Source organism: Sceloporus undulatus, chromosome 1 (genome assembly GCF_019175285.1).
Source record: "Sceloporus undulatus isolate JIND9_A2432 ecotype Alabama chromosome 1, SceUnd_v1.1, whole genome shotgun sequence".
NCBI lineage: Eukaryota > Metazoa > Chordata > Lepidosauria > Squamata > Phrynosomatidae > Sceloporus > Sceloporus undulatus.
This window is the reverse complement of record NC_056522.1, coordinates 206336421-206360462: the sequence shown is the minus strand read 5'-3', so window position 1 is coordinate 206360462 and position 24042 is coordinate 206336421. Positions and strand designations below refer to the sequence as shown.

At 40.7% G+C, this 24042-nt stretch overlaps 1 protein-coding gene across 2 annotated transcripts; it reads right to left on the bottom strand.

Moving 5' to 3' along the window:
- Window positions 1–901: 901 nt before the first annotated feature.
- CHRNA1 (cholinergic receptor nicotinic alpha 1 subunit) lies at window positions 902–23227 on the bottom strand. 2 transcript variants are annotated; one of them, XM_042457024.1, is made up of 9 exons: window positions 23063–23225; window positions 20677–20822; window positions 17609–17653; window positions 15629–15738; window positions 14562–14757; window positions 13165–13402; window positions 12478–12701; window positions 9708–9947; window positions 903–1890 (listed from the first exon to the last, which is right to left on the bottom strand). In XM_042457024.1, exons 1-9 carry the CDS (start codon window positions 23103–23105, stop codon window positions 1759–1761), a joined length of 1374 nt encoding a protein of 457 aa, XP_042312958.1. In that variant the 5' UTR covers window positions 23106–23225; the 3' UTR covers window positions 903–1758. The 2 variants fall into 2 exon arrangements, with proteins under 2 accessions (XP_042313796.1, XP_042312958.1); XM_042457862.1 differs by lacking the exon at window positions 20677–20822 and having other exon boundaries at window positions 902–1890; window positions 23063–23227.
- Between the last annotated feature and the right edge of the window lie 815 nt (window positions 23228–24042).

Sequence of the window (24042 nt, the reverse complement as noted above, 5' to 3'; positions counted from 1 at the left end):
AAGAGATTTGTCGGTATTGTTGGCCCTGAAAATAAATCCCCAAGGCAGAGCTGAAATTTAGGGCTTTCATGAACATATTTTGGAAATACACTTACAATAGAAAGAACATGCTATTGATTGGCGGGAGGAGACCTCTGAGCAGGCAGGAGTTGGATGGGTATGTGAACAAACACCATTACAAATGTAGTATACAGTTTTGCAAGGCTGACCTTATCATTATACAAAATGAGACATCTGTCTTGGGGGAACATTCATGCTCAGGGGAGCTTAACCAGTCTCTCCTGGCCATGACCTTCGACTGGAGATGTGTATGAGTGTAATTTGGCATGTTCTGCACCTCTTACATTAGTCTCCTTCCTCCAAAACCAGAAGGTGATACTGTCTCCATCACTAGTATGGTGAAGGAAGATTCAGGAACTGGTCCAGTTGACTTCTGGGACAGGGGTGTGTGTATGGGTGTGTGACAGAGATCTTGTTCATTGCTTCAAGCAACAAAATGTCATGGGCTGAGTCTACAGAATAGCAACTTTGTCTGTCTTCTACACATATCAATTCCAGTGACATTTGAGAGAGGGCCATGGAACCAGAATAAGCAAGTTATTCTGACAGTCACAACAAGCTTCTCTTATCCACTTATAGCCCTGTTTAAATATTTGAAAGGATGTCATATTGAAGATGGAGCAAGTTTTTATTTTGCAGCTCCAGAGAATAGGACCCAGAGCAACAGATTCAAACTACAGGAAAAGAGATTCCACCTAAACATTAGGAAGAACTTCTTGATAGTAAGAGCCATTCAGCAGTGGAATATACTGCCTTGGAGGAGAGTAGAGTCTCCTTCTTTTAAACCAAGGCTAGATGGCCATCTGTTAGGGGTGCTTTGATTGTGAGTTCCTGCATGGCAGGGGGTTGGACTGGATGGCCATTGAGGTCTCTTCCAACTCTATGGGTCTATGATTCTATTAACTCATTTAATGGTCTGCCATTCGATCATGGGCAAGGCACAAGGTTCTTTGTACTAAATTGCTAGACACTACAGATGAACAAGTGGCATTTACATCTTGGAAAATTCACATTCTCTCACCCTTAGAGGATTGCAAGGGCAACCTCCCTTTAAAAACCCAAGAAATCCCATGATAGGATAGCCATAAGTCAGAACTGACTTGAAGGGATGCAATAATAACAACAATACAAAACTGTAGAGCATGCTTTTAAATACCCTAAACAATAAAAATCCACTGCCTCCTAGGCTCATTCACTTAGTGATTTAATTAGAACGACAATGATTCTCATTCTGTTCTCCAACCAGCTGCAGCGGTGAAAACACATCCATATTCTTCAGCATTTAGCTGAAGTAATTATCTTTCTTTAAAGTATCACAAACAACATTCAAAATGTGATGTCCAGATTTATGCCTATTAGATCTATTTCTTCCAAAATGTTAATACTGTGTGTCTAAGGAGAGGACACAGAATGATAACATGTGAGTAGCCATTAAAATATAAGGGCTTCACTTTAGGCTGGTTCATGCCATGCGTTAATTTAAGGGCTTTCATGGAAGGAAGGTTTTGTGTCTTGTCATCCTGACTTTAAAGACCTCTCTCACCTGAATGCCTTTTGCAGGGGGAAAGGAGTGTGTGTGTGTGTGTGGGGGGGGGGGGGGGTTGGGTGGGATACAGGAAACTTTTCTTCTGCATACTTCCTGAAGTTAACTTGCTTTATTAGGATCCAAGCCATGCTCTTTCACTGGGCTTCCTGTTTTTACCCTTGCTGGTGTAATTCAATGAGGCGACCAGCAAAAACAGCCAGAGTTCCAATGATGCAAACTAACATGAAGATGCCAAGGAGAAGGTGGTCAACCACCATAGCAACAAACTTCCATTCTTCTGCAGCCTGATGAAAAAAAAAGAAGGGCGGAGGGGAAGAGAGGAAGAAATTAGAATTAACTTAAATCCTAGTTACTGGTTGCCAATGGGTGTTAGCTCTGGATACTTTGGGTCCTCCTTTTCTGACAAACAGTTACTATCTCACCTGGCCTTCCTCACATCATAACATGTTAAAATGCAAAGGGTTCCAGTCTAAAAGGCGTCCTTGCATTTGTTCCTTGGTATTACTTGCCAGCTGGGTACATGTAATGTAGAATGGTAGCACAATAGCTTCCATAGTTTCAGCTGCATGATTGCTTTAGAGGCACTGATATAAGATGCAAGCAAATGCCTTTTTATTCAGGCAGGCTTCCGGAGGACTGCTTGTCTGCTGTGGAAGAGGCTTTTAATGAAGTACTGCACTTTTTTTAAAAGTGCTTTCAAATTGCTTTTAATGCAGTTGTTTTAATATGACCATTTCTTTAAAATATTTATTGTATTTTAAAGTTGTATCGGCCTTTTCTAATTATTTTATAAGCTGTCCTGGATCCCAGTTTTGGGAGAAAGCAAAGCTATCTTTAAAAAAAAAAAAGGAATGCATGCCTGAAAGAAGTACAGTGCAATCCCCATATCCATGGGTCCAGTATCCATGGGTTCACTTAGCCACATCTGAAAAAAGACATTATCTCTAGGCATTTTCTAGGTCTTCCAGTGTGATTCTGTGGTATGCTTCCAGCATATATTAACCATAAAGTTGCACTAGAGGATCTAGAAATGTCTAGAGAAGTGTTCTCTAGGATCTCTAGGTCTTCCAGTGCAACTCTATGGTCCACTTCCTCCAGAAGCCATTCATTTCAATCGAGTTTGCTATTATTTGTAGTATCTCATTTCCATGGTAAGTCTGGGAATGTATCCCCCGGTGATAAATAATAGTATGGGACTGAGGTCCTTTAGTCTGCCACTGATATCCATCCAACTCCAAGGGAGTAGTGAACCTGGAACTAACTGCAGCACAAAATATCATATCTTATTGTCACCATAATACTTCTGTTAAAGGCAGGGCTCTTAACAGCTCTGCAATTTCCAGGTATTTTGGAGCTTATGAATATAAACTCTCAATTCAACATGCTAAATTAGAAAGACTTTTGATAACGGAGTAGATTTATCAACAGCAATTGGCCATAATAGGTAAAGGGAACCTCCATGCTCAGAGGCAGTGTATCTTTGAAAGCAAACTGTAATATCATGTCCCACCCATGTCCCATCCATCGGTTTCCTATGAACATTTGGCTAGACACTGTGGGAAATAGGATGATGGAACCAGAGCTTTGTGAAAGTGTTAGTTAGGCCCATTACAAACGGGCCTTAAAGTACGCGACGAGCGCGTACTAGGGTTAGAAAGGGGCATCCTTTCCAGATGCCCCTAACCCTAGTACGCGCTCCGCATGTAGAAAATGGCAGCGGCCATTCCACACGGCCGCCGCCATCACTACGTCATGACCGTGCCGCCTCCAAACGAGGCGGCGCGGTTGTGACGTATTGGGGCCACCCCAGGGCACCTAGTGCACCCTTTCCAAGGTCCTGTAAGGAGCTCCGTTTCGGAGCTCCTTCCTGGCTTTGTGTCGCTGGGCGCAGCCTTCAGATGGCTGCGCCCAGCGACGCAGAGGAGAAAGGGGCCAAGCAGCCCCTTTCTCCTCCTCTCTGCCGTCGCAAGGTGTCCTTGGGGCTTGGAGCCCCAAGGACACCCCTTTCCAGGTGGCAGGGAAGCAGCATTTTGCCGCTTCCCCGCGGCCTGGAAAGCGGCGGATCGAGGCCTCAGCGGCTGCCGCTCTGGCTGCTGAGGCCCCGATCCGGCGGGGAAACGGGCGGGTGCAGGCCGCCAGTTTTTGGCGGTCTGTAACCCGCCTTAGTTAGTTTTTTAAGGTGTACTTTCCAGAATCTTGCAGCCAGTATAGCCAGGGCTCATGTCTGGGGGGGGGGGGTTCTAGTAGTTCAAAAAGTAACTTTTCCAAGCTTTGTTGAAACAGATAGACTTAACCTGATCTACCAGGGCTTTTCTGAAGTATCATAATAATCAAAGTGTCTGTATGCATGGGGGCTGATTTACGCAGATATGTCCATCCTTTGATAACTCACCATAGAATGTGTGAAATGCTTCTCCTTTTGAACCTATTGTACTTGAGCCAACATTTTTGTTGTTGTGGGCCTTCAAGTCATTTCTGACTTATGGCGACTTTAAGGTGAACCTATCATGGGGGGTGGAGTTGGGACTGTGTCATGTGGATGCAAGACCCTGACTCCGCCCCCAGGCTGGCCTTAATGGCTTGTCCGAAGAGCCATTAACTAACTAACTAACTCTTTCACCAAACTCTGGTTCCATCATCCTATTTTCCACAGGGGCCAGCCAAATGTTCATAGGAAACCCATGGATGGGTTTCTTGGCAAGATTTGTTCAGAGGGGGTTTGCCATTGCCATCCTCTGAGGCTGGGAGAGTGTGACTTGCCCAAGGTCATCCAGAGGGTTTACATGGCCAAGCTGGGATTCAAAACCTGGTCTCCAGAGTCATAGTCCAGTGCTCAAACCATTACACCATGCTGACTCTTGAGCCAACATAAGCTAATATAAATGAGTCTCTGTTGATCAGAAACTTTCTGAAACTTTCACACAAGTCAAGGCAGTCAACTAGAGTAGAGCACAGACATATAAATCTCCCCATGAATATTGGCAGTTGAAAACCAGCCACTTATCAGATTCTTCCCAAAGGTTACTTGATGCTTCAAATATACAGTTTTTCTCACCTCACTCCCTGGTTTAAAGATCTTCAGTCTCTTCTTCCCTCCACCTCTCTCACACACTTCTCAATGGTTGTGAGACTCTTATTAGCTCAAGGTATGCTTTTACGTGCTATTATATATTCTAGTAAGTTCTCAAAATTATTTTGATGAAGAATTTTGCTAGCTCCTTGGCCACAAGAGGGAGCCAAATGCTGTACAGCAGACTATGCTAAGGCCTGCATAGAGTGGGGAATAGGCAAGACTATGAGTGACAAATCCCCATGCCAGTGGCATTTCTACCCAAAGGAGAAATGAGAAACTCCAAACCAATTGCATTTATGTCAGTTTCATACAACTACATAACAGCTACATTACATGTATATCTCCCAAAATCATTGTGGGATAATATGAAATATTTCTTCTGCAAGAGAAGGATAAAAAATGGCTTTCATTAAAAAATACTTTTTCTTGTACTGGCCATGTTATTAATCATGTTAATAATCCAGATTCAGGGAAAGGATGAGGTCTAAAACACACCCATGCAAATGATCTCCTACTCAGAAAAGTCATACTTTCTTCATTTGCCCACCAGAACATTCCCCCAAAACAGGGTATGCAGTTCTTTGTGGGAGATTTGCATCTGCCATGAAATAACAACAACAACAAAAACAAAAGCAGCATCTTATAACCAAAACTGATTTATCGTAGCATCAGTTTTCAGATCACTAGACTGTTGAGTTTGCTGCCACAGGTTAATACAACTAACTTTCTGGAAGCCATCTTAGAGATACAGTAGTAGTTTGGCTGAATACCACCAGCAAATGTGCAAGAGGTAAAAGAACTGGACACTTTCAACTCTTGCTAGCTAAATATAACCAACAACTCAATACAACAGTTGGGTGTTTCCTTCTTTAGAATTGATTTTTTAAAAATGGATAATTTTAAAATATTAGTCTCGCAACCATGAATTACATACTATCCCTTCCTTGGCCCAGTGTGCCCTGAAATCCTTTACAAAGAAGTGTGCAGTATCACTTATTTATTAGGTAAATTTACACCCCATCTTTCCTCCAAAAAACTTAAAGGGGATCAGGTTGCTTTTTTCGTTACCACACGTTCAGGAAGGGATAATGTAGTAAGTCAGGTAGCGATAGCGAGGGGGCCCAGAGGCCCCGATCCGCCGCTATTCCAGGTCTCAGGGAAGCGGCAAAACGCTTCAAGGACACCCCAACAGCGGCGGGGAGACAGAGAAAGGAGCCGCTCGGCCCCTTTCTCTTCAGTATCGCTGGCGCGGCCATGTAAAGCCTGCACCGGCGATACGGGGCGCAAAAGGAGCTCCATTTTGGAGATCCTTTCGGCACTGCTGAAAGGGTGCCACAAGCGCCCTTCAGTGGCGGCAGTACATAACGGCCGCGCCACACCATTTGGACGCGCCATGGCCATTATATCAAAATGGCGGCGCCCATGTAGACAGGGTGCCACCATTTTGATGTACTGAGTACGTACTAGAGTTAGGGAACATTTGAAAAGGACGCTCCCAGGCAACTCTAGCACGTACTGAATACGTGCTTTTTGGCCCATCTGTACAAGGCCAAAATTTCCTTGATTTTGAAAATCTCCTAGCGACTGCTTGGCCAAAGGGGAAAGTGCCAGCCTGCAGATAGCCCTCCCTACTATCTGAACTAAGACCAGATACAGAAAATGCAAGCCTGTGACTAACATCTTCAATTTTTTTTTCCTATTTGCCTGATGAAGAAGCCAGTGTGACTTCAGAAGCTTGCAACTTGTAATTGTACATTTTTGTTGACCCAATAAAAGTATCATTGTTTGGATGTTATTGGATTTCCACCAGGATACTTTGCAAGAAATAGGCTTTGTAGGAGAGATCTAGCCCATTATATGTAGTTTTTGTGTGACGTGAAGTTTGTCCCTGTGCTTATATAAGCAAAGTTGCTTATATCAGAAGAAATTGAAAGATGTACAAATTAGAGGTGGGTTGGATGTAAAGAAGACATACTTGTTATCTCTAAAGTACTAAGACAAGATGTTCCAATGGTTATATTGATAACACCATCAATTGTTTCTGATGGGAAACTTGTTTCATTAGCTGTTTTGGAAAAATAGATGCATATTATGTTGACAATTATTTTCCTTCTTGTTCTGAAGATCAACTTTAGAAGCTCAGCACGCCTCTCATGATTAATTGGAGATTAATCAGCAGGATTGTGACATCTCCTGGAATCATGTGGTGATAGATCATAGGAAGAATTTTGTGGTGAGGAAACCTGACAGGCTGGGGAATTATGACAGAAGAAGAGCTAGAATGTGAAAACAGTAAGTATAGTATAGTATAGATATAGAAGAAGGAAGCTGGAGATGGAATGCTACTTAGACATATATATTGTCCATATACATCTTCAGAAGTACAAGGAGTTAGAGATCTTTCAAAGAAGAAAGAGGGGAAAAGGAAGGAAGTTAACATTTATGGCGAGGTCTAGAATATTCTGGAGTAGGCTTCTGCTGGACAGCCCAACCAAAGGCAGTATTGTGTCCAGTTCTGGGCACCACAATTTAAAAAAGATGTGGAGAAACTGGAGTGTGTCCAAAGGAGAACCATGTTCTATGAGGAACAACTTAGGGAGTTGGGAATGTTTAGCCTGGATAAGAGAAAGTTAAGAGGTGATATGATAGCCCCGTTTAAATACTTGAAGGGATGTCATATTGAGGAGGGAGCAAGCTTGTTTTCTGCTGCTTCAGAAACTAAGACCCGGAGCAATGGATGCAAGCTGCAGGAAAAGAGATTCCACCTCAACATTAGGAGGAACTTTCTGAAAGTCAGGGCTGTTCGACAATGGAACACACTCCCGCGGAGTGTAGTGGAGTCTTGAAACAGAGGCTGGATGGCCATCTGTCGGGGATGCTTTGATTTAGATTTCCTGCATGGCAGGGGGTTGGACTGGATGACCCTTGCGGTCTCTTCCAACTCTATGATTCTATGAAGCAACCTCCTGAGATAGATAGCAAATGCTGCAATGATGGCTGTGGCTCCCATGTCAGTGGGGCTTATTATAGATTCTAAAGGAGAGCCAGCATGATGTAATGGTTTGAGCTACAGCTATGGAAACTGCATGATTTTGGATGAGTCACATACTTTCAGCCCCAGAAAACCCCATGAGAGATTCACCTTAGGTTTACTATAAGTTGGAAATTGTTTGAAGGCACACAACAGCAACAACAAAAGAAGATATCTAAGGTGCTGAATGTATTTAATATATGTTGTTAAGCATCTCGGATAGCTTCTTTAAAATGTGGATTAAAACCCAGAGCAAATTTACCAAAATCCTGACATGGAAGTCAGTGGCCATCCTTGAAATGCTTGAAATAGCTGTATTCTTGCCATCTTCCCCCTCAGTCCACTAAGCTTAGGGTTGGTTGCTGGAGTGAACATTGGAGACAGCTTCTGTAACTTTAATGGTTGGGCAGAAGAGGGAATTTCAGCAGGTGCTGCGTTTTATGCAACCAAGTAACAAGCAACACCTGCCAAAATTCCGCCTTCTACCCAACTATTAAAGAAACAGGAGCTGCCTTGGTTTTCACTCTGGCAATACTAAGCTCCCTTGATACAATGTTAGAGGCTGTCCTGTCAGTAGGATTGAAATAAGATTCATCTCCCAGCCAAATGAGATTCTCTGTGTGGATGGAGAATAGGATGACTGGGTGGGAGAGGAAGACTCCTTACCTTTTTTGCTTTTTGATGTTGCCCCAGAAAGCAAAATATCTTTGTCAGCCCCAGGGAGTGTCCCAAATGGAAACTGTACATAGTGGTATCATTATTCAAGGGACTGTGGTGGCTCCAAAATTCTTGCTGTAACTGATTAAATTGTCATCATATATGTATAGTCGGAGAGAGATGTAAATGATCTAGACCAGTGATTTCCTAACTCTGGCCTTCCAGGTGTTTTTGACTTCAGCTTCCAGAATCCCAGACCACTGGCTAAGATGGATGTGGCTTCTGGGAGTTGAAGTCCAAAATACCTGGAAGACCAGAGTTTGGCCTTGGAAATCACTGATCTAGATCTATAGATATCTGTATGGGCCTAGTCAGCACACATTGATGGAAGGCCTGGTGAACAGTGAGTTGTAGAAACCTAACACAGGCTTTCATATATGTTAGGGAAATATATGTGGTTGCCAGTGTTGTTGGTTCACACCTCTCATGGTCCCTCAGCATTGTATATGATGAGTAAGGATAATTGTAGTTAACCCTCTCTGAAGAAACTTGCCAAGAAAAGCGTATGATAGGTTCACCTTAGGATCACCATAAGTTATTTGGTACACAACAAAAACAAAGTTCAACAACAGCTAGTTACACCTCCAGCACCCCTGATACAGGAGTATTTAATTTCTACAATGGCCCCTAACTGTGGTGCTTTAAAGTTAAATAATAATTCGGGCTTTTTCAGAGAGAAAGAATTACATTATCTATCTTGCTACTAACAATGATTATTAAATCAACTTTGAGGTGGTGTTGTTGTTTTTAAAGTGGTGGAATAGGGCTAGTCATTACATTAAAACTGATCTGTTATTATATTAATTATATGGATAGGAAGAAATGCTTCATGTACTTTCAGGTTGGCATCCCATATTTCATTCTGATAGTTTCTCTGGAAAAACTTTGTATATATCCCCCCTCCCCATTATCTTTTTTCTCTCTGCTGCAGTGGATGGAGGCAGTCAGAAACTCATTTTAACAAAAGTCCTTGTGCCACTAATATGGATTAGTCAGATTTTTCTGACCTGGCTCTTCTGTTGTGTTAGACAACAATTCCCATGATCCTCAGACAGCCAAGTGGGGATAATAGGGGTTGTTGTGCAATGCATCTAGAAGGCAGCAGGCTGGCAGAGACATTTGTTATGGCTCTTTAGCTACTGCATTAGCAGCAGAACAGAAAGGTCAGCAGTGTATGTGTGGGCCTCAGTTAGAAACAGATGGACAGATTAATACTGCTCTCAAAGGAAAGTGGATTATTTTAAAACCAGAAGTGATTCATAGCAGGAAAGCAGTCTTACATTGTTGGACTCTTGGTCTGATTTCATTGTTTCAGCAATGTATTTGATGCCCTCAATAGCACTTTTAACATCTGGGTTTTTGATGAGCGATGACTGGAAATTCACAGCAGCTGGACCTTGTTTTCCAGAGATTTCAGAAATGTCTATGTCTTCAGTAAAAATCTTTTTCTCCTGCTTGTTTTTGGAAGGCCGCTTCATTGTTGAGAAAAACATGAGGTTTGGAATTGTGTCGATAAAAACCTGAAAAAAACCCATCACAATACATTTTAAAGGCAATGGCTTAATCAGAAATAAAACATTGCCCCTCACTCTTATTCCCAGAACAAAGTATTTCCTGTTTGAAACCTGGACTCTCTCATATTTGTGGTAAGATTTGGTGACGGTGGGTGGTAGTGATTGTGGTAAAGAAACATCCAGAAGCTGTCAGATATTTTTGGTTGTCACAATGTAAAAACTCAATTGTACATAGTTGTTAAATGACAGATTCATAGTGAGTTCATAGCAATGCTGAATCACATCCCATTATTGATGAACATCTTATATTAGGGCTGAATTGTTATTTATACCTATCAGATTGGCAGTGAAGGTCCATTTGCAGACTGGAGCTTTCCTCTCAAGTTATTTTAGCAGCTGAGACAGAAAAAAATGAGAAGCACCCCATCCAAGGACTAGAAACATAATAATAATAATAATAATAATAATAATAATAATAATAATAATAATACAATGTGTTAAATAATTAACCATGAAACTAAGGCTGCATTTAGACTGCAGAATTAATGCAATTTGACATCATTTTAACTACCATGGCTCAGTGCTATGGAACTCTGTTATCTCTAGTTTTGTGAGTTATTTAGCCTTCTCTGTCAGAGAGCTCTGTAGCCCCAACAAGCTACAAATCCCAAGATTCCATAGCATTGAGCCATGGAAGTTAAAGTGATGTCAAACTGCATTAATTCTGCAGTGCAGATGCCGACTTAGAGTCATCTGCTTGAAACAGCTGCTTTCCTCTGCTTATTGTTCGGTCTGGTCCTGTGGAGCATCAACTATCGCTCAGATAATGGCCTAGTGCAAAACCAATTAATACAATTTGGAAGTAACCCTTTATAAACAATAAGTTATTTGTAATTAGTTCCCCTCCTGAATAACTAAGTCACATAAGATAACTAAGGGCCTGAAGAGACAGCCAAAATAAAGCTGCTTCAGGTCACTTTGGAGGTATGCTGTTTAAATGATGCATGCATCCTAAGAGGCTGGAAGCCACGTCAAAGCCATGCTCCAGTCCTAAGGACTGGAGCAGCGCTTTGGTGCAGCTTCTGGCTTCTTAAGATGTTTGTGTCATTTAAACAGCATACCTCCAAAGTGACCCGAAATAGCTTTATTTTGGCTCGTCTGTTCAGGCCCTTAGTCACATTATAGTTGTGTTTTAATAAGAAATAACTGTATTCCTTTTGCAATGTGACTACAATCTGTTGTGGGGTTTGGGCTCTGTACTATATAACAGTAAATGTTAGAGGTGGACTATCACATGGTTCACGTTCTGTGTTGTGTCTGAACATTTTTTTCAATATATATATTTTTTAAATTGTGGATTTTTCTGGGCTATGAGGCCATATTCTAGAAGAGTTTTTTCCTGACATAATTGAAAAATATTCATTCTAGTTATTTTTTGGGGGGAAAACGCTGTTGTTTCTTGAAAAAACTATAACAATATTTATCATTAATTACTATTGTTAGGTCTTGGAACTAAAATGACAAATGAATTATAAAAATAACTTTCTAAACTCTGGATAGGCTAATTCTGGAAATATTGTTCTAATCTGCTGAGAAGATTAAATATAATTATGTAAACTGTAAATCTGAAAGATACATTACCACTTACTGCTTACTATCAGTTTTAAATGACTGGATGCAAATATAGCCTGCTGGTTATGTAGAATGATTATAAATGACATTGCAGGCTATCTGCTCACAGTGAATGTGTGGAAGACATTTCTTCAGAGCTTATTGTATGCACAAGCAAGCTGGTTTACCTCTTCTGAATTCAATTCAGGATCTGGGATCCCCCCAGATGTTACCATCCAGGCCAAAGCCTTGCTCAGCTGGCCCATTTTTTGAAGCTGGAAATTCTCTGACTTCGAAAAAGTGCAGGCTGAACAAGGCTTCAACCTAGGATGCATCCGGGTGGCAGCATTGCGGCTAGATCGATTTTAGGTTGATAACATCCGGGGGCATCCCGGATCTTGAACTGAATATGGAGGTAGTAAACTGGCTTATTTGTGCACGTGATAAGCTCTTTCCTATTCCTCTCGCAGGGAGCATGCAGTGAAAATTTTCTGTACCGTCTCTTAGAAATCACAACAATCCTAAGAAGAAAAATTATATTATTTTCCAGAATCAATATGCTATTTCTGTTTGTTAGAAGAACAAAAACTCATATACTCCCAATAAAGTTAGATGGACTAAGGAGCTGACTCAATATAAGGCAGCTTTTAGCCCAGCATGCTGTTCACACTGTGGCCAAACAAGTCACCCTATGAAAGTCCATAAGGGCAGGACACAAGTGCAATGATATCATCCCACTCACGGGTAGGGCCACAAGTATGTTAGCACATGATCCAGGTATTGCTCTTGTCCATCTTCAAAATCATTTGGGCATCTCATCAAGGGCTCTTCAACATGTCCTAGCCTTTTCTCCCAACACTAACAACACTACCATTTGTTAACTGTGTGTAGATGAGTATTTATTGGCCATAGCTTTTTTTCTCACCTTTCTCACCCATTGAGGCATAGTGTGGGTGCTTGGAGAGCGGTGGTGGGTATTGATCACAATTACAGTAATGACGATGGAAGCGATGACAAACACCATAGTAAACAACATGTATTTGCCAATCAGTGGCACTGCGCTGGAGGTTGATGGAATTAGCTCCACAATGACCAGGAGGAACACAGTCAAAGAAAGCAGGACAGAGATGCTCAGGGTCATTTTCTCACCTGTGGCAGGGAGAGACAAGGGATTCAGCATGTGTGTTAAGGAATGGAAAGATTTTTTCAGAGGAAGGCATAATGGATGAAACCCTTCCACTGGTAGAGACTCAAAGAGTTAGATATGATACTAAATTTGTGTTTTAAAAAAATCCAATAGTGTTGGCTCTAGAGTAGGCACAGATAATTCCCAGAATTGCTGCAGTCATATGTGATCTGGCAAGAGAGATAAATACATCCCCCCCTTTCCCCTTCCCTGCTGCAGATATCATTATTTTCCTTTGTTGGGTTCTCTACTGTCCACTCTAGTAAAATGCTGATGAAAATCCCTCTTCTGAAGTTTGCATTTGGGGGAGGGTTTTCTTCGGAGGGGAGAAGTAACTTGCAAGCTCAATATTTAAACAGAAGAAGAATTAAAGACAGCCAGCAGGGGGAGACTGATGTTATGAGCTGCAGTATAAAATGCACATACCGGAATCTGTAGGCAGATAAAACACTAATCCTGTTAGGAATGAGAAGAGGAGGCAAGGAATAATGACGTTGACAATGAAGTAGAGAGGCAAACGCTGCATCACAAAATGATAGGTGATATCTAGATATGGAGTGTCAGGGCAACAGGCATAGGTAACCTCATGCTTCCAGCCTCGGTACTCTTTCATGATCCACTCTCCACTGCCCATGTAGTTACTCAGGTCTGGGCGCTCACTTTCCTGAAGGGAGAGGAAAGTATATATCTGAGGAACATAATAAATCAAAAGAAAGGTGCTACTCCAGATCAGTCAGATGTTTTGTGTTCTTTTCGACCTCTACTGGGCTGATATTGATAATACAAGCTTGCTACTGTGGCTTAACTTTTAATCCCCATTTACCATGGAGTAATTAAAAATGCTTGGATGAGCATCCAGCTGGAATGCAAAGAACCAGAGGTTGTCTTTCCTGTGTTCAACAGGGCTTTGTGATTCCTAAATGGCATTCTAATGCAGGTACCCTCTCACGCTTGTGGAGGAGGAGAAAGAGCAGCAGCAGCACTTGTGAAACCTTGGTGCGTTACAGAAGGGCAAAAAGTATGTACTAGGTACGTACTAGGGTTAGGAAAAGGTGTCCTTTCTGGATGCCCTAACTCTAGTATGTACCTAGTATGTACAGAATGGTGGCACCCATTCTACATGAGCACCGCCATTGGGATGTCACGACCACACCACCTCCAAACGTGCCGGAAGGAGCTTCGAAACAGAGCTCCTTCCAGGTCTGTGTTGCTGGTGCAGCCTTTACACGGCTGCGCCAGTGACACAAATGAGAAAGGGGCCAAGCCACATGAAGCCCCAAGGATACCTCTTTCCAGGCCGCGGGGAAGCGGCCTTTTGGAAAGCGGCGGATCGGGGCCTCAGAGGCTGCTGCTGTGGCAGCTGAGGCCTCGATCCAGCCCAAAAGGTGGTCTGTAAACCGCCTAAGGGACCACAAAAGTTATTTATGATATGCACTGCAGATAAGGAAGGTCCAATCTAGTTTTCTTCCTGAGGCAATGCACAAAATGGCATCCCCTCCATTATATTGTACATGCGCTGCTTGGTCTGACAATTGAACAATATAGTCAACACTGGCTGTGACTTCCACTGAACTTGAAGGCAGTAGGCTTGGGCTGTTTGTCCTCCAAGAGCTGCCAGGGGACTCAGGAGTACTGCCAATGCTGCTTCATTAGCATCTGCTGCCTAATGATAGAGCTGGTGTGTTTGCTGATATTTTTTTTTTAAAAAAGGCACACCCTCACACTGCGATTGCCCATAAAGATGGCTTCTACAAAAGGGCCCCATCTGGAACAGAAAATTTTGGTCTCTGTGTCATATTCCTGGCTGCCCAACTGTAACCTACCGGGTTGATGACAACCACAGTGCCATCGTAGGTCCATGTACCCAACTTCATGCTGCAGTTTTGCTCATCAAATGGAAAGTGGGTGACTATGATTTCACAGTAGCTTTTAAAGATGGCTGGAGGTGTCCATGTGATGTAGCCTGTATAGTTCAAAAGGACTTTGGTAAACTTATTAATAGCAAAATCGCCATCTGCACTGGAAAAGGAAAAATATGAAAATCAGTATATGAACAGCACACAGTTTAAAACAGAGGTTAACCATTTCTAATGGCAAGTCTAGCAGAATCCATTGCATGCTGATTTGAGAGAGGTCAGGCATAATTTACTGCTCAATCCCATACGTGTAATACTCAGAAATAACACCCACTGAGTAAATTCCTCCATAAGTGGGAATGAGATTGCTGCCCCAGGTTACCTGAAAGAGCCCCCCTCTCTTCAGGTTTCTCTGAGTTTGATTTTAAAATGATTTGTTTTGTAAATATAAATATGACAAAATAGAATATTGTACTTTAATTTTAAAAAAATGAAACATGCAGATATATATATCTAGGTAAATTTACACATATCATGCATTTCTTTGGCATTTCTGCACAATTAACCCAACCAAGGCTTTCTTGAATTAAGGAAAATTTAGTCTTTATATGTGAAATCCCTCTGTTTAAAACCACTTTGGTCTCATGCTATGTTAGGTGACATGGTGTCAGTTTGCAATGGTTGATAAATAAAAATCAGTTTCTCTAATGTATTACATTGCATTGCCTACATTTTACTAGGATGCAGTTGTTTAAGCAATACAAAGTGCCATTTCTAGCATCTAACATAGACTGGAAGCACTAAATTTAATACTTATACTGCAAAAAAACTGTACTTTTTATTTCATATTAAATAAATATTTTGAACATTATTTTGTATAAGCTGGAAAAACACACAAAAACAGGAGACATGAACCTACAGTCTGCCCTCATTGCCTTAATCTTGATTTATTTCCTGCAGGAGTTGGACTCATAAGTTTGCTCATTAGAGAAATGTGCCATGGGATTAGTAGGTGAACAAACAGTCCTACTTACTTGTTATATAAAACTAAATCTGGGCGCCAGATATCTTCTGATGGGATACGAATTTGTTTCACACCACCATAATCTTCTGGCTTCCATTTCAAATTTACATCCATCCATTGCTAGCAAAATTAAATTAAATAGAATCAAAACAAACAAGCATATGGTTAAATGCCACCTTAATGCAGAATAATTATTTTATCCATTAAAAATAACTGGTGCCATAAACAGGAACTAAGTAAAGTTGCCATTTCCAATTTGGGAAGAAAAACCAAGATGTGTCTGTTGTCAACAATTCTTTACCTCGGCCAGAGAACTCTAGTGCCTCCATAAACTACAAATCCCAAGATTTCATAGGATGCAGCCATGGCAATTAAAGTGGAATATAGTGCTACAGTTGTGTAGTGTGGAAAGGCCTCATAAATCCTACAGCATTGGAGCCTTTGCCCCTTTAGATGTTTTGGACTTTAACTCCCAGAAGCCCTAGGCAGCACACCCAAATAGTAAGAGATTATGATAGTTGCGATCTAACAACATCTGGAGCACCAAAGTTTCCCCAACCTACATACTACACAAATATAGCACCAGGGTTGCACTTTAGCAGTCATGGTTCCATCCTATGGGATCCTGGGTCTTGTCATCTGATTGAGGATTAGAAATGCCCCTTCCTAAACTGTGAATCCCAAAATTCCATGGCAATTAAAATAGAATGATAGCAATATAACAAGTGGAGTGTGAAAGGGTAGATCTGAGAACATAGGAGGCAGTAAATTTATTAAAACTAAGTAGTTCTGCCTGGATAGGTGACTGCTAGGACATGAACAGTGGGATTGCAGGTGCAATAATAAATAAATATCAGTGCAAATCTCAATGTGTAAAGCAGGAGTGGCAAATGTGTAGCCCTCCAGATTATGTTGGATTTAAGGTAAAGCTAGTCCCTTCACATTAATGTCTAGTCATAACCAACCGTAGGGGGCGGTGCTCATCTCTGTTACAAAACCAAAGAGCCAGCATTGTCCGAAGACTACTCTGGTGTTCATGTGGCCAGCATGACTGCACCAAATGCTGTTACCTTCCCACTGAAGTGGTACCTATTATCTATTTGCATTTGCATGCTTTTGAACTGCTAGGTTGTCAGAAGCTGGGACTAGTGACAGGAGCTCATCCCATCATGCAGCACTTGGATCTCGAACTGCCAACCTTCCAATCTTCCAATAATCAGAATTGGCATCTTAACCACTAAGCCACTGCATCCCCCAATGTTGGATTGCATCTCCCATAATCTTTCACCATTTTGACTATGCGGTTTATAGTCCAACAACATTTGGAAGAGCACACCATTCCTACCCCTTATGTAGAGAATGCCCCAAAGGATCTCTGATTGACCCCATGTCTTTGAATAGCAAACCCCATGCAGTAACACAGACCTGAGGAACCTTTGGCCCTCAAGATATTTAAGACCACAGCTCCCACAGTCCCTTATTGACCATAGTGGTTGGAACTTCTGGGAGTTGAAGTCCAAACCATTAGGAGGGCCAAAGTCTCCTTCACCCTTATGTAACAAAAACTGTTTTGGAATGTTTGCCTAGTTCCAAAACAAATTTGCCAAGGAGCATAGAGTAGGAGGGGTTGCATGGAATCAGTTACCTGGCTGCTGTAATCCCAGCCAAATGGCTTCAAAAATCTGCTTGCCAACCAAATAAGAGGCATTCAGAAAATTTTGTCCAGATATTATTGTTGTCTGACACAAATAAGGAATGTTAGATATTTTATCATTTCTAGTTACTGTTGATATGTTCACATTCAACACAGTCCACAAAAATCTCACGAAGGGATGTCAAGTGGTTTTTAAAGGACCATTTCATTGTCTGTTGCCTTCATGTTCATTGTTGCAGGACATATCTGAATCAAGAGGGACCGGACCCATGGGCATTGAGTACAACATGCTGCTGTTTCATAAATGGATTTATAATTCTGCTGAGAAGGAGTTACCTGTTTCAGACGCACATTGGTTGTTACAATTTGATTCACTTCATCCTTAAGAGAGCAAAGTAGCAAGATTAAAAGATGGAAACTAATATTCAGCAAAAACATGTTGATGAAATTATATAAATATAAATACTCTTTGCTACTCTTGCCTTCTACCCAGCCTCCAATTTCTTGGCTTTCCATTATCAAACTGTAGACTATAAGTTTCACAGGGATCTGACTGGTTTTACTCTGTAAATCAGTTTAAAGAGGAGTACCAAATGTGTGGGATTATAACTCCCATAATCTAAACCTGTATGGTCTACGGCTGGTTGTGAAAGAGGTTGTAGTTCAATACATCTAAAGAGCATTAGCCTGGGTGAAGCTATGGTGAACTGATTCCACTATTTATATTTTTAATTAGGGCTTGAGAGTGTATCTGCACTGTAGAAATAATGCAGTTTGACATTACATTAACTGCTATATCTCCATCCTATGGAATCCTAGGATTTGTAGTTTTATAAGGTCTTTAGCCTTCTCTGTCGAAGTGCTGGTTCCTCACAAAACTACAAATTCCAGGATTCTGTAGAATGGAGCCATGGCAGTTAAAGTAGTGTCAAACTGCATTATTTATAAAGTGCAGATGGACCCTCAAGTCAATTAGTTTTTTTGTATGTGTATTTTAAGGAGATTATCGCACACAGAAAAACCATTGAGAGAGACGCGGGATCTAAAAATGGGTCTTATCACATTTACCATCCAGGGAAAAAGTGGGTGGAAAAAACGTTGGGACAAATCTGGGTTGTAGACGGCCTCCCCAGGTGGATATGGACTGCCTACAGCAGGGGTAGGCAACACTTTTGAGCTGGGGGCTGGTTTGCTGCCCCTCAGACAACTGGGGGGCCGAAGCCAAAAAACAAATAATTAATTAATTTTTTAAAAAATTAAATAAATAAATAAACCAGGACAAATGTAGGACAAAATTTTCAAATGGAGGGCACTTTTTAAAATAAAAAATGCAGGACACGCAAAAAAATTTGCTGATTTTTAAAAAAATGTTAAGATAAATGCATGTTTCTGAGGCTTCTATAGACAATTGCCCCACCATGCCCCTTGTGTGAGACGCCAAAGGCCCCGGCGGCAATCGGCGGCAGGACCGGACTGAGGCCGGTCCCAAGGCCTCGCCAGGTCACATCCGGCCCGTGGGCCGCAGGTTGCCTACCCCTGGCCTACAGCCTGGTCATGGGTAAATGTGATAAGACCCATTTTTGTCTTTTAGTTCCCGCATCTCTCTTGCTGGTTTTTCTGTGTGTGATAAACTTCTTAGTGATCAGTCTAAAAATCTAATCATTAAATCGGCATTAGTATAACAGTAAAAGTTCTGAACCAGGAAGCATATTTTTTTTTTTTTTTGGTTTATGTGTCTGTTTCACATGGTTGCTATCATTTAAGTGTCAGCATTGGCCTAATTCCAATTGCTGGCCCCTGCTAGAGTAGACCTATTGTATCACTGCTTTACATTGATTTACCATTCAGCAGCTGATTAAAGTCAACTGGAAACTATGAATTGAATCTGAGGCATTTCATCTTTTAAGAGATGCCTATGGTTCTGGTTAAATGATTATTAATAATAAATGATATAATAATTAAAAGACAAAATTGTGTTTCTCTGGAAAATTAGTTTGCAAAGGGATCTTGTAGCACCTTTGCAAATAAATGAAAGAGAGACAGTGTAGCATGCATTTGAGTAGGCTAAAGTCTATGAAAGCTCACAGTTCCAACTTCTCTCTTTCACTTACTTTCAAAGGTGCTACAAGATCCCTTTGTATATAATAATTAATAATCTTAAAAAACAATCTTACTGGATTATATAATTAATAAATAGTTACACATCTGCCTCAATGTCTATATACATGGGGCTGTTCTTAAAGATATTACAATTTATGTATAATTTGACTGCTGGAATTTTAAATGGTTGCTGCCAGTTTTCTGGCTGGTTTATATAACTCCAACTGTTCACGTTGTCTGTTCAGAATAAAGCTGCTTCGAGTCATTTTGGAGGAATGCTATTTGAATTATGTATGTGTCCTAAGAGGCCAGAATCCATGCCAAATCCACACTCCAGTCCTAAGGACTGGAGTGCAGCTTTGGCGCAGCTTCTGGCCTCTTACAATGTGGTGTCATTTAAACAGCATACTGTACTTCCAAAGAGACCTGAAGCAGCTTTATTTTGGCCTGTATGTATGGGCCCTCTGGTACCTTAAAAATTCTAAAGGATTGGTGCCCAAACACTAAAAAGACTGGATCTTCCAATTCCAGCCTCCCTAAATCTTTAGATTTTCTGCTGAGGCCCTGCTCCAGGTACACCCTGTTCCTATGACTACATTATATGGTGGAACCCTGGCTCTGAGTAGTCCCACTGAAATCAATGAGACTTACATTAGTGTTGATTAAACAATTCTCTTTAATTTAATGGTGGTCCAAAACACAGTGCAGATCTTATCCAGTTTGAGACTGCTTTACCTGCCCTGTCTCAGTGCTAGGGAATCCTGGGAATTGTAGTTTATTGTGGCACAGAGCAATCTGTCAGAGAAGACTAAATGTCTCACAAAACTGCAGTTCCCAGAATTCCATTGCACTGAGCCAGGACAGTTAAAGTGGTCTCAAACTGGATTATTTCTGTTGGTTGTTTTGGACCACAGTCTACGTTAGATAGGTCTAACTGTAGATTTAGCCCATATATTATTAGGTTTAAAAATATGTTTTCATATTGTAGATATACTGTACTGTCTTTTGGAATATCTAGTCTCTGGAATATTTGCTAAAAAGAATTAATGACTGCTTTTTTAAAAAAATGGGGTACACTAATAAAGGCATCTGTAATTAAAAGGGCAGCATATTTAATTGTTTTTTAAATGTCTGATTAACTTTTTGAGTTGAGTTAATCAGCCTTTTGAGTTGAAGAGTTGATCCATTAATTTAACAGATTAATCAATACAACATTGTTGCTGCCAAATGAATATGGCTGCTACTAACAATTATATACTACTTATTTAATCATTTACTAAAAATCATTAATATTTCTACTGTACCACATTGATCAGTTGGATAAGCTGCAGTCCAACAGTGACTCTAACGGGTTCAGTATGGTTGCTGACTGGGCGGACAGCCTTCTTATAGTTACTGAACAAATCCGAAAACAGACGAGTTTCATAATCGGAACATTGAACCAGGATAGCTACAGGACAATAAAAAGAAATACTTGAAATTCAATCAAACCCACTGGTCAGGCAGGAGAGAACCACTTCAAGCTGATGTGAGATACTTGTCAGGAAGGATTGGCTGATGGATACGCCTCCCTGTCAGAATACATCGTACCTCAAACTAGCTAAATTATTTTGGCAAAAGTCTGGCTACAGTCTCTTTCTTTGAGTGAAACAGCGGCCTCTGAATATCTATGAACCAGCTGGAAGGTCCTGGACTGTTTTTGTTCTCAACTGACACAAGCCTCTCTACTCCCATCTCAGCTAAGGATGGTGTCTAGTTGGATGTGCAAAATGGAACAGATCAAAGCTATAATTTCCCTATATATCCATATTGAAATACAGTATATATCTTCCACTGATACCACAGCAGATCATAGCCAGGGTTGTAGAAGGTTTCAGCAATACTTTATTACAAGTTGTTCAATGGAACTTCAGGGTCTTCTCTGAGGAGGTCTGCCATTTATAAGCCGTTGGTGTTATTTAAAATGCTGCTCTGTTTATCGAAATGGGGGATTCTATTCATGTCTGAAGATTTAAAGAATGTGCTTGTTTCTCTGACAGAAAAAAAAAGTCTCATTTTTTTTTTTACCGGAAAGTTATTATATTTTGGAGGGTGCATTGTTTGTTCATGTGTAGGTCAATTTATGTCGGGCTTTAGGAACTCATTTCTTTTGTTTAAAACAAAACAAAACACCACATTGCATACAAATCTCTACTGTTTTATTCATCTTTGGCATTAGTTTACATCTGTATTTTAATCTGGGGATAAGAAAAGGAAAATGGCAAAATACTTTCTGTTTCTCAGCCTCCTCCCCTGGAAAGGATGACACATGTTTGGAGCAAAGGACTCCAAGGTCACCCCAGCTTCTTCCTTCCCACTTAGTTCCCTTAAAAAGCTACTGCTGTGAGCTGTGGGATCTTCTGAACTGAGTGGGCTAAAGAGGAATATCCCATGCTTCACAAATTGGATGGTGGCATCTGACAAACTGTTGTTGGGAGAGACTTCAATGAAATACATCAGATTGAGTGATTTGCTATACTGATTCTTTCCCAGTATGGAACTTGTGGTGGCTCATGGTTATGGATAAAATTAGCAAGAAAAGTATTCCAGTATGTAACCCATATGACAAGTGAAAAATAATGTCACTGATATTTGGAGATGCTAAACATTTAACTTAGCTGTTATGGTGATTTTTCTACTCTCAACTTTCAGCAATCATTTCAAACATCTCAGAAGCTAGGATCAGTTTTATGACCTTTGCAAAACACATCCCTGTGCTATTCTCATGGAAATGACAAGAGAATTATAGTCATAAACAGTGCAGATTAAAGACATGAACCAGGCAATACAATAATATATGCAACAATAAATACTGTGCAAGTTCTTTAGAACACATCCTGAAACACATCTTAAATTATTATTTGGAATTGAATTAAAGCCTATTTAAAGGGAGTTTTATGAACATTTCATTTGGAGGGGAAATAAAGAGAAGGTACAACGGGGGGGGGATCACTAATGCAGCAAATTGAAAAGTGAAGGAAAGAAACATAAACACATGTGCTCAATCAGTCTTGATAAGAGGAGCAATATTAAAGCTGCAGTTAGAAAATAAACACTTTTCTGCTCTATAATCCTTGTAATGTTACATGGCATACAAATAAACCAGACAAGCTGGTAGTAAAGTCCAGTAGCTTTAGACCATAAAAGTAAGTTTACACCATCAATTAGCTGCTAAGGTAAAGATGCAACTTCAGCCAAGGACACAATGGATCAATTCACTGCATACAGTAAGGGTATTATAAATTTCTCTGCAGAATCTAACAGGGTCTCTCCCTATAAAATTAATACTCCTATTTGGTTTTTTCAAAATGGTCTAAATATGTTAGGAAGACCTTCCTCCATTATTAGTATATAAAGCAATTTCCAGTAATGGACGGGCTTACATTTAGCAGCAGCAAGTCCTGCTACAACTACTTATCACCCTGTCATGATAGAACCCTTATAAATTGGAAAAAATGTATACCCTACAGCTTAATTCTTTAGTTAAGCAATTTTAAAGCAATATTTGCATTTTTGTTTTTTGTTTTTACACTGTCTCTCATGCTACGTTCAGTTAAACCTAATAGAAGTAGGATCTTGCCTTTTTGAAGGCAAGGTCTGTCTATTATCTCAGAGAAGCCAAACCAAGAGTACTGGATGAAATGGTTTTACCTGGTCCAAGGAGCAAAAGAAGTGATAGACATCGGGCATCCATCTCTTTTCTTCAGGGGCTTTCAAAATCTTCAAGATCCAACACTGAGTAAAGCATTGCTTCCTCCAAGACTAGTGCTTGGGAAATATGACCACACAGTTATTGTTTCTCAGCACCTGTTGATGGGGATGGCAGCTGAAAGCCAGCATACCAGTTGGGAACAGGAATAATCTATTTTTGCCAGGCCAAAGTCTCTCTGGCTTACAGTCAGGATTCTTTTTGTCTAAGTAACACATTCCACAGTGCGAATGAGGTGGGGAGAAGTATGTGGTGTAAAACTAGTACTTCAGTTTTAACTACACTCAGTTGGAGTGATTAATTGCCAATGATTCCAATAAAACCTCCTTTTATATCAGTCTGCTTCAGTTCGTGGCTTCAGGGCATCTTCAACAGGATACAGTGTTCCCTTTTTAGCCAGTGTATGGGTTAATTTGAGACAGAAAGCAAGAAGGAAACATGGAGAAATTGAACATACATGATAGTGTGTTTGTGTGCATACCTATATTTTAATATCAATGGTAAAACAGAGATGGGTGTACATATCAACTGTGAAAACAGACTCATCTTTACAGGTCTAGTTGTAAACATCTTTTTCAGGATACAGGAAATTTTGAAAGGAAAAAAAATCTTTGACTTAGTTTTGGGGCTGATATCTCTTGCTTAAATGAAGCAACATGCTGTCTGGAAGTGCACTATTCGAATACCATAAAAAACCTAACTGAAAGTCTTCTGTCCTAAAGGATATAAGGCTGTAGTGGATGAAACCATTGAAAGCAGTGGCGTCACTAGGTTTGGTATCACCCAGTGTGGTAACCCATAGTGTCACACACACACACCATTGGTCCTTCCATACCACTCTATACAGAATCCTTAGTAATGTTTTTGTACGAATGTTACTCATAAATAGTTATTCCTGTATATATGTACTGGCAGTAGTTGA

Coding starts and splice junctions, on each gene's coding strand:
- CHRNA1 (XM_042457024.1), bottom strand. CDS start 23,105: ATGGATGCCCGATGTCTATCACTTCTTTTGCTCCTTGGACCAG. Junction 14,758..15,628: donor GATTTAGTTTTATATAACAA/GTAAGTAGGACT, acceptor TTCCTTTTCCAG/TGCAGATGGCGATTTTGCTA. Junction 9,948..12,477: donor TGCCTCAATGGGTGAGAAAG/GTGAGAAAAAAA, acceptor GGTTTTTTTCAG/GTTTTTATCGACACAATTCC.